We start from the raw sequence: 10,369 nt of genomic DNA on the forward strand, positions 1-10,369 counted from the left end.
AACAATAGCGACCCCGGATTTGGCTAATGGGACTCAGTAAGTGCCCGAACAAAGGATACGCTGGAGTTCTCACAGACCTGTTCATAAACGGTAGAATCGCCAGGTTACACATTTAAGTGCCTAGACAATAGACACATTAATGCTCATGATTGTCATACTGATTTGTCTAATAATTACTTTTAGATTTATACTGTAACGTGGGAACATGAGAGAGAATATCCACTGTCTAAGTGCATTCGTGGGTGAACAATAGCGACCCCGGATTTGGCTAATGGGACTCAGTAAGTGCCCGAACAAAGGATACGCTGGAGTTCTCACTGACCTGTTCGTAAACGGTAGAATCGCCAGGTTACACCTTTAAGTGCCTAGACAATAGACACATTAATGCTCATGGTTGTCATACTGATTTGTCTAATAATTACTTTTAGATTTATACTGTAACGTGGGAACATGAGAGAGAATATCCACTGTCTAAGTGCATTCGTGGGTGAACAATAGCGACCCCGGATTTGGCTAATGGGACTCAGTAAGTGCCCGAACAAAGGATACGCTGGAGTTCTCACAGACCTGTTCGTAAACGGTAGAATCGCCAGGTTACACCTTTAAGTGCCTAGACAATAGACACATTAATGCTCATGGTTGTCATACTGATTTGTCTAATAATTACTTTTAGATTTATACTGTAACGTGGGAACATGAGAGAGAATATCCACTGTCCAAGTGCATTCGTGGGTGAACAATAGCGACCCCGGATTTGGCTAATGGGACTCAGTAAATGCCTGAACAAAGGATACGCTGGAGTTCTCACAGACCTGTGCGTAAACAGTAGAATCGCCAGGTTACATCATTAATTGCCTAGACGATAGACACATTAATGCTCCCGATTGTCATCCTGATTTGTCTTAATTATTCCTTTTAGATTTATACTGTAACGTGGGAACATTAGAGAGAGAGTATCCACTGTCTAAGTGGATTCGTGGGTGAACAATAGACCCCGGATTTGGTTAGTGGGACTCGGTTAACCCTTTGAGTGCTGACGTCTTATGTGTTGAAAGTCCGCCATGCTGAAAATTTCGCCAACATTTCCAACTAGAATTATTTAGACATCCAATAGAAAGCAAGTATAAAAATTGTAGCCAATCCAAACAAACCCTAGATAACTACAACCGAGGATTTCGAATTTTGTAAAGGTGTTTTTAGACTCTCTAATATATAAACAAAAGACGTCTATTAAAGAATGTATTTTGCCAAAACTAGTTCCATCTTCTTCATTGTTGTAAAAATGTAATGCTTACAATCTAAATGCCAAGCCACAGTCTAAAATACTCAGCAGTTAGAGATTTCCATAGGGAAATTCTGCTGTTTATAAATTCAGATTTTCCGGTGTAAACCAGTCTTTATAAACGTTGATAAATGAATTGACACGGATTTCACGACCCATGTTCAATGCATTTTTATTTTATTATAATAGTACCTGGAAAGGCTAAGCGGGTAGTATTCTTGTTTACTTTGTAAATGCTCAAAATATAAACGCCTAGGATGCGGTGTCGGTGTAAAATCGCCAGACAAATTGAACGACAGATTAACGGACGGCTGCTTTAAATGCAATTCTCATCTTCTCGAATGATAGATTACACATCAGATGACGGGTAACCTTTCGATGTGCACAGATGCAATTATTAAATGGTAATTATTAAAATTGAGTTGGATCTTTCAGGCGAGTTTAATAAGGCAAGATTCGATAATTTCCGAATCTTGCCTTATTAAACTCGCCAGAAAGATCCAACTCAATTTTAATAATTGCATCTGTGCACATCGAAAGGTTACTCTTCATCTGATATGCAATCTATCATTCGAGAAAACGAGAATTACGTTTAAAGCTGCCGTTCTGTCAATCTGGCGATTTTAGAGCGGATGGACCAAACCCAAACGCCTATTGGCGTTTTTCAGGCCAATGGACTTGTTGGCAGAACGTCGATCGGCGTTGTTCAGCATTCAAAGGGCTAATGCCCGAACAAAGGATACGCTGGAGTTCTCATAGACCTGGGCGAGTGCGTGCGTTAACAGTAGACTCGCCAGGGTAGATCTTTAAGTGCCTAGAAAATAGACACATTAATGGAACGGGGAAGCTGTGCTGTGCAACTTGTCCTTAAGGGCGAAAACACACAGCAAGGAACGTGGCACATGGTTTTGTTTAAATTCTTTTAAAAATGCGAAAAAAATGTGGCACTGTCCCAAAATCATCCCCTGGAGTGTTTTCGGTAAAATTGTATCCTTGCTCGACAGTGATCGATAATGGTGTATCTCATATTTAAAGAAATGTAGGAGAACCCCCACAGCGGGGAGCCAAGCACCAACGTGCTGTTCTTCCGTGTGATTTCGCCCTTATAAAGAGGTGCACTGTAGATCAGATTATTCTGGAGTGAGCGGTGGTTCCGTGTGGACCTCTGGGATCGTTGAATAAATGCTGTGAAGCGACTTCGGCTTTTCATTTGGATCCTGAATCCACCCCTACGCAACAATACTATACAATTACTCTTACACAGACCGGCAACTGCATGTATACAGCAGTCCGAAAATTAATCTTTAATACATTCTATATGGACACATTTATATCTTCCGTAATGTGTACGTGGCGTGTCAGAAACCGCAGTAACCGACACGATCTATTAATATTATACAGCAGTGCATGTCACCGAAACGTTTCAAGCAGAACAGCTTTTCTTTGGCCACTGTGAAAATATTCACGCATGACGTGACATCATAGTGGCGAGTGCACCTGTACTAACGAAAGTGCTGTCATGCGCTTATGAATATTTTTGGAAACGTCATATTGTGTCAATATTGATACGACGAAAGCAATATTGCGCTGTAATTTACATATATTATATGTACATATATCAATGTTTAACATGTAATGCTTTCAATTGTGTGGACACGGGTTCTATGTATGTTGCTGACCAGACCTTGGATATGGGACTCCAAGGTCGATCGTTTTGTATGAGAGTTTGCCAATTTATCTGATTTCATTGAAATGTCCTATCCCTTTTGCAAAAATTTGAGTTATTCAGCATCTCGATTTTCGCTGATTAGAAAATGCTGCAAAAATTTGTCCATAGATGTCTCTGTGGTGTTAACCGTATGACCATAGATGTAGTGTTTAGCGGTGTATACTTGTTTAAATAATTATCTATACAGTACATATACTCGTCATGTTAGAGCTAACTATTAGACAAGTGTGCATGATTGATTGAATAAATATAAGTAAATAAAATGTGTAAGCTGATTTTGCCTTGCACTCGTTAAAGACAATAATGGGTGTTGCTGTACATTTATAGTATGAATAGTCCACGCAGTACTCAATAATGTATATAAATAGACCTTTAATTGTGTTTATATTAACGAATTATACACGACAAGCAATTTCAATCAAATGTATTGATTTTTTTGACATAGTTTGAGTTCTATTAGATTCTGTATGAACTTTTCGATTAGAAAAAAAAACATGTTTTCAGTCGACTTTTAGAATTAGTTTTATTTTTATAAATCATTCATTCAAACTCACAAATAGAAAAAAAATTACATCGAATCCTGTTCCTTATTATATACGCTCATGATTTTCTCCATTATTTCCCAGTTCTTTTCTTTGGATAAATCTTTTGTAAAAACCTGAAACAAAGCGAAGGTAAATAATAGAAATTTAAATACGCACAATGATATCGTACAGATCTATATATGTATGCAATAGCAAAAACATAAATTCAACTTCAATAAAAAGCAGAAAAGTGAATACATTATTAATTTGGCAACTTTCAAACCAATGATTCATAAATATAATTACAAATTTGAATAACATTGACTACTTATTGATTTCTACACTCACTGAAAACCACATGGAATCATCTTCTTGAGCATTAGCGAGGGGTACGCTCACTCCTAAGCAGTGCAAGGCGAGACAAAGACAGGCCACGGCGACGTGCGACGGTCTGAAATCAAGTATGAGAGGCGAGTGGTGGAAATCTTGCAAGAAAGCCATCGTCGTGCGAGCTATAGGCACAGATTTCCACTCGGCTGCTGGAAACCACGCTTGAAGGGAACGCAAATAGTGCAATAGATATCTATGCTGTAACGAAAAAAATCAACATTTAATACATGTGCGTACATATTTATCACATTGACAGTGAATTATGGTTACGTGATTTGGTGGATCTGGATGGAAGGAGAGTGTGCGTAAGATGAGGAGTTCCGCAGCGGCGAGCGAACCGCGTAGACTCCAGTACTCTTCGCCCAGCTCCAGAGGACCGGCGGTGCGATGAAGTGCCCCGCGTGAAACATTCAAAATGTCTCTCAAACTGAGCGGATCGTCTCGCAGCTTACCCGCCAATGAAAGGCATGCCGATCCTATTACCTGGAAAATTATAGTGTTATAAATTACATAGCAACAATCTCGCATAGTATAAGTAATGTGAAAGTTTACTAACGTAGCAATCGTAGTTTGATTTGTCGACTTCTTTGAAGAATTTGTGAAACAATACGGTGGCTGTGGCGATAGTTGATGGTTGAGCGTTCAATTTGATCCCGCATTCGAATATATAGTGAGTGGCCATGGTGTTGCCTGGTGCGGCGATATAGTCCAAGTGACGATTCCTCGATTTGTCTCGTTGGAGTGCCATCACGTCTATTACATCTTTCATGGTTAAGATTTCAACGGATGCCTTAAAATTAATACATGTTTTGTGTTTTGGCTCTAGTGTATTAATTAATAAGTCAGCACGCAAACGAATAAACAAAAACTTGAAATGAAATAAGTTTAGATATGCAAATGTAAGTATGTATTCCGCATAGTGTGTGTGTTCTTATTATATTATATTTATACAAGCAATAAACCGCATCCTGTGATAACATAAATGTGAACAAAAAGTACTAAACAAATGTGAATAAATTCAATTATAATATTTACATGAGTTCCAAATAATCTATGCATAATTCATAATCACATTGTTGATATAGTGATTAGCTCTCATATAAGAAATTATTTTGAGGTTATGTATACACTGAATAAAACAAGTCGGATGTATAAACGGGGGTTAATGATATATTGCCAAATCCATTAACTTCTTCACATTTGTTCATTTCTATGCACAGTTAAGATATACTGAATGGGATTTACGAATCCATGAAGAATGTTCATGTACTTTTTAGTTCTTGGTATAAAATTGAGATAATTCGATTATTAATCGATTTGTATGAATAAAGAACGCTAAAGCAAAAATAAAATGACAATAAATAAAATAAACTAACCAAACTGTAGAAAATAACCAGGTTCGTAGCGAAACGTCAAACGATGCCGGTTGTTGGGTTTGATTGTCTAAATAGGTCAATAGTTGATCATGACTTAAACAGTATAAATTACGACCATACTCCGTGTTTTTAATGTTATTTTCTAAGTTTTCACGATTTAATTTAGATTCAATGTTTCATCTTAAAGTGTTCTGACTAAGGCGCTAAATAGTAATTATAATCAGGTATGAGATCTCTTAGAAACAATATTAAATTTAATTCTATATATTATATTTATTTATTTATTTTATTCTAAACAGACCATTGTGGCATAACAGGAATTCCTAAAGCGCCACAATGGTCAAAAAATATAACACAAAAAAAAAACAAAATAACAATTAAACATAAATTAATACATAACGAAAATAATATACTCATCAATTATACATAAAAAAAATACATTTGAACATAAACATAAATACATCCATACATAAACATAAAAAATAGCATTTAATAATAACAGATAAAGTAAAAATATCAAATAAAATATAGCATAAGGAATGCCTTGCACCCACAGCCAGTTTCAATAAATATGTATGTAAGAAACAACTACAAATACAAAACATCCCTGTAAGGCCCAAATGGAAGAGAGTTAATCAAAATTTCACTCATAAATCACAATCAATCATGAAAACAATGATGAGCGCAGACAATCAGATAAATGGGTTAGAGTAATTTCCGACAATTTACGCTCACTAAGGTGGAAAATATCACATTCAGTCTCGGCAGCAATGATTTCATTAAGAAGTCGAATAATTGTTATATGAGCCGTTATATTTGAAAGTGGTGGAAATCCAATTTTCAGTTCCAAAAACACTATTTCTGTTTAAATTAATACACACATTGCTATCGCTTATTTTAATTCGATATGTCCAGATTCTCGGAAAAGCAGAATAAACGTTATAGAGGATGAACGAATGAGACGACTGGCATGTTAATGCACGTGTTTATTATATGACAGCTGAAGACAGAGTGAGTAGTAGCTCTCCGAACCCAGCCGAGTTGGTTCCCACTCGCAGGAAGGCAACCAAACTCGACCATGTCGTATAAGCGAGCCGCCACATCACTCCCCCCCCAGCATCAGCGATACCAAAATTACAAAGAAACAAATTTTACCAAAAGAAAAAAATTATTGTTACACAAAGAGAAAAAATTATTACGTGGGGAGAAAAAAATTGTTGACGTGGGTCATCCGCTGTGTACATAGGTGTACCGCCCTGAATGGTCGGTAGATTCGAGGGCGGTGACGTCGCGAGCAGGACGGTGGCTGGTCCGATGGTCGCGCGATGCGATGCTGCGGCGGCGCCGCTCTTCCGAGGCTGATGTCGGTTGGTGGGGCGGCGGGGGCGGCAGGGGCATCGATGTGGTTGATGATACTCCGAGCTGGACTGTGAGTCGTTGTGGCTCGTGGAGGTGTTGTAGCGCTACCGCCCGTCTCGGCGTGACGACGCTCGTGGGGACGGACGGGGCCTTGATGATGATGATGATGATGGTGCTGAGGTGGTGTATGTCTTGTGGTGCTGGATGACCGTTCTATGTGTAGTGGATCGCGCATGACTCCACATCCAGCTGTCAAGATCGTCGTCTCATTCGCTCCCCCATTATTGTAAGCACCTGTCATCGACGTTGTGGCTGGACGTCGGTAGGTAGGTAGCCGTGTCTGCTCGTTTATTGTCACCCGCGGGCCGCGACGCGTGTTGATGGCGATGGGGGCGCGGCGGGTAGCTTCCTGCCTGGCTCGGCGAGGCAGGGATGAGCGGCATGTTGAAATTGATCGAGGCTGCGTGGCTCGATGTCGGGGGTCACCAGTATGGAGGATGAACGAATGAGACGACTGGCATGTTAATGCACGTGTTTATTATATGACAGCTGAAGACAGAGTGAGTAGTAGCTCTCCGAACCCAGCCGAGTTGGTTCCCACTCGCAGGAAGGCAACCAAACTCGACCATGTCGTATAAGCGAGCCGCCACAACGTATTACAGGCCACTAGTATTTATAAATATCGTTAAACGCAAAACATTATATGTAATTGTGGCGGCTCGCTTATACGACATGGTCGAGTTTGGTTGCCTTCCTGCGAGTGGGAACCAACTCGGCTGGGTTCGGAGAGCTACTACTCACTCTGTCTTCAGCTGTCATATAATAAACACGTGCATTAACATGCCAGTCGTCTCATTCGTTCATCCTCCATATAATGTTTTGCAAGATAATTCTCGCAATGAAAATAAGTGGACTTAAGCCAAATTTCAATTATAACCAGTGGTGTCATCCCAATTTTGAAACATCGGGTTTCTCAATTTTTTTTTTCGTCTAAGGCAGAGCATCGTAACCCCTGAATATTCGCGGCACACATTGTTTACGACTCGTAAGAGTTTGTCAGCTACGTTCATACATATTTACTTCATCGGCAGTCGCTAGTTATTCCGTATATGCATAGGTGATAAAACGCTAACTAACAACGGTTTTCTCACTCACACGCGATCTCACTCGCACGCATTAGGCCGAAGTGCTGTTCGGGGGACAAATATTGCCGCGGCACACAGGTTAAGATGCTCTGGTCTAAGGCACTATTACTGAAAGTTCATTAAATTTTCAAGACTTGTATAATTTTTGACAAAAATTATATGAATTTTTAGATTAAATAAACACCACTGATTATAACGGCTCATATGTGTAACGTGGGAATATTTTAAACGAAGTCCGTAATCATTCGTTTAATTACAAATAATATTATGAATCTTTTTCATTCAGTTATTTTAGACATTACTTGAAATGTACGAAGAAAAAATAACTTGCTGAAGGAAGCGATACTTGGACAAAAATATGTGGTACTCGATCATTAGTTAGGTTCACTTTCGCGCTAAAAAACCAATGATTACAATGATACAGATATGAATCCATAAAGTCCCGGTTCTTTCTTCGTTTCCGCTTATTTCCCCATTCGGAAACCCCCATTCGTTTTATCTGTTGGATTTTTTCGACATTCATGGATGCCATTATTATCAAATAAATAAAAAAGTGTACGAGCGTTTTGAGACATGTTTATAAACGTTAAAATCGTGCGCGAATACTGATTTTAATACTTAAGCCATCAGTTGACATATAGCCGAAACGGGTCTACGTGACGAGACAGAATGTCAAACGACAGAAAACGCAAAGATCGAAAATCGAAAGATCAAAAAAAAAAAATGATGCATTGTAAACGGTACATACTCACTTAATTTGCGCGAGCAGGATACAACAGGAACATGATTTTCCTCCCGTATTCTGCGCGCGCACATTAATACGGGAGGAAAAGCCTGTTCCTGTTGTATCCTGCTCGCGCAAATTAAGTGAGTATGTACCGTTTACCATGCACCCTTTTTTTGATCTTTCGATTTTCGATCTTTGCCTTCCGATATTTGCGTTTTCTGTCGTTTCTTCTCTTCACGGACACCGAGCCGAAACGTGAAGTCTGCATCCTAATAGCTTTCGAACGCGAAACGTGAGGCTAACTACTAAACAAGTACCAACATATATAAATAATGTATTATTACAGATAAATAAATTAAAATTTTAGTTAAATGTAAATGAAATTTGTAGCGAACGGTTTAACGCGCGCTTATCTGATCTCGCGATGGGGGATGCAGAGGGCGTTTACGTCGTTCTTCTTTCAAGGGTCGGGTTATATGGAAACGTGGACTAACCTTGGGATACAGTTATATACAGTCGGGGAGGTTCCTGACTGCAAATCGTCTCGTTGATAACAGCTTCCTCGTGGTCGGGAAGCTGGCTCTGCGGTCCTCTGGTCCGTCGGTCCTCTCACGGCTGATGTTTCTCCGGAAACGGCGTGAGGAATACAGGGGACGTTGTGCTGGAACTCAGGGCAGGGAGTGATGCTACACTCGACCTCACAGCGGTTCTTCAGCAAGATGGTGGATCTCTGGGCCCCGTCTCCCCGTGGAGACGTGCACAGGAGAGATCTTTCTTCCTCGGTGGATGGCGGGTGAGAGGGTCGCTCTCCATGCGCGCGCGCCTATAAGCCTTTTTTCTGTGTGGCCACTCGAAATAAAGGGCGAGTGTTGCCCTATGGGACGATGGGGAGAACGTCGCGTTACAAATTTATGGTAAACGGACTACTAGTCATGGTAATTGGACTATTCGTCACATTGGGGTGGTCACAAAGACAATTTTTGCCGTGAAAATCGCGAATAAACAATATTTGGCACTCAAGTTCTCGTTACTATGATAGTTATCGTTAGTATGATGGCCTTTTCGGCTGCCAGATGTTCCGTTATAGAGATTTTAGTGACTTTGTGACGAGTAATTTGTGACCAGTAATCACCGAACCACTAGTCATATGCAAACCAGTCACAGTACAACCGGTCGCTCTAGATCGGTCACACGTGATCACCCGTCACACCCTAAAATCGGTCAATCAGTTTTCTCGTGACCGATTTTAGGGTGTGACCAGTTTTAGTGTGACGGGTGATCACGTGTGACCGATCTAGAGCGACCGGTTGTCCTGTGACCGGTTCACATTGACTAGTTATCACCGAACCGAAATTTATGTGTAGGTTGCGAATATCCGTCTGGCATCTATTTTAATTTTAAAATCATTGCATGTGTGCAATGGCGTCGCTAAAGGTGGTGTCACATAAAAAATATTTTTAATTAATTGTTATGACTTACGAGAGAGAAGTGCCAAAAGAGAAGCTTAGTTCACACGTTGTTTCTGGATTGTGTCTCCGTCTGACTGTATCACTTAACCTTCTTACCTTTAGGAATTCGAACAAAAGCGAATTGTGGCTCATATTTGATGCTATATATAGTTGAACCAGACGGATTTCACAGTAGCTGTATAAATACAGAAATTGCAATTGCAGTGTAGCCGTTGGAGGACCGTCATACAACGAATATGTCGAATTGGCGTTTTTCAATTTGAACAATTTGGTGTCACCCGGTGTATACCGCACTTCCAGCACGGACCTAGCGACTCTACTGTGTGTGTACATAGTATATATACATATATCAAAATAAAACAACAAAG

At 39.9% G+C, this 10,369-nt stretch overlaps 1 protein-coding gene across 2 annotated transcripts; it reads right to left on the bottom strand.

Moving 5' to 3' along the window:
- Positions 1-3,421: 3,421 nt before the first annotated feature.
- koko (cyclin Q) lies at positions 3,422-5,406 on the bottom strand. Of its 2 annotated transcripts, none has more exons than XM_077436796.1 (5): positions 5,302-5,406; positions 4,482-4,678; positions 4,196-4,408; positions 3,884-4,123; positions 3,422-3,669 (listed from the first exon to the last, which is right to left on the bottom strand). In XM_077436796.1, exons 2-5 carry the CDS (start codon positions 4,671-4,673, stop codon positions 3,580-3,582), a joined length of 735 nt encoding a protein of 244 aa, XP_077292922.1. In that variant the 5' UTR covers positions 4,674-4,678; positions 5,302-5,406; the 3' UTR covers positions 3,422-3,579. The 2 variants fall into 2 exon arrangements, with proteins under 2 accessions (XP_077292922.1, XP_077292921.1); XM_077436795.1 differs by having other exon boundaries at positions 3,423-3,669; positions 4,482-4,715; positions 5,302-5,397.
- Between the last annotated feature and the right edge of the window lie 4,963 nt (positions 5,407-10,369).

The sequence above is a fragment of the Arctopsyche grandis genome, chromosome 8 (genome assembly GCF_051622035.1).
Source record: "Arctopsyche grandis isolate Sample6627 chromosome 8, ASM5162203v2, whole genome shotgun sequence".
NCBI classification, from domain to species: Eukaryota; Metazoa; Arthropoda; class Insecta; order Trichoptera; family Hydropsychidae; genus Arctopsyche; species Arctopsyche grandis.

What these genes read in the sequence shown, in the direction of transcription:
- koko (XM_077436795.1), bottom strand. Translation starts at nt 4,694, where the DNA reads ATGAAAGATGTAATAGACGTGATGGCACTCCAACGAGACAAATCGAGG. An exon ending in AATCAAACTACGATTGCTAC is followed by an intron (nt 4,409 to 4,481) that starts GTTAGTAAACTT and finishes ATAATTTTCCAG; the next exon opens with GTAATAGGATCGGCATGCCT. An exon ending in ATGATTCCATGTGGTTTTCA is followed by an intron (nt 3,670 to 3,883) that starts GTGAGTGTAGAA and finishes GCTTTGTTTCAG; the next exon opens with GTTTTTACAAAAGATTTATC.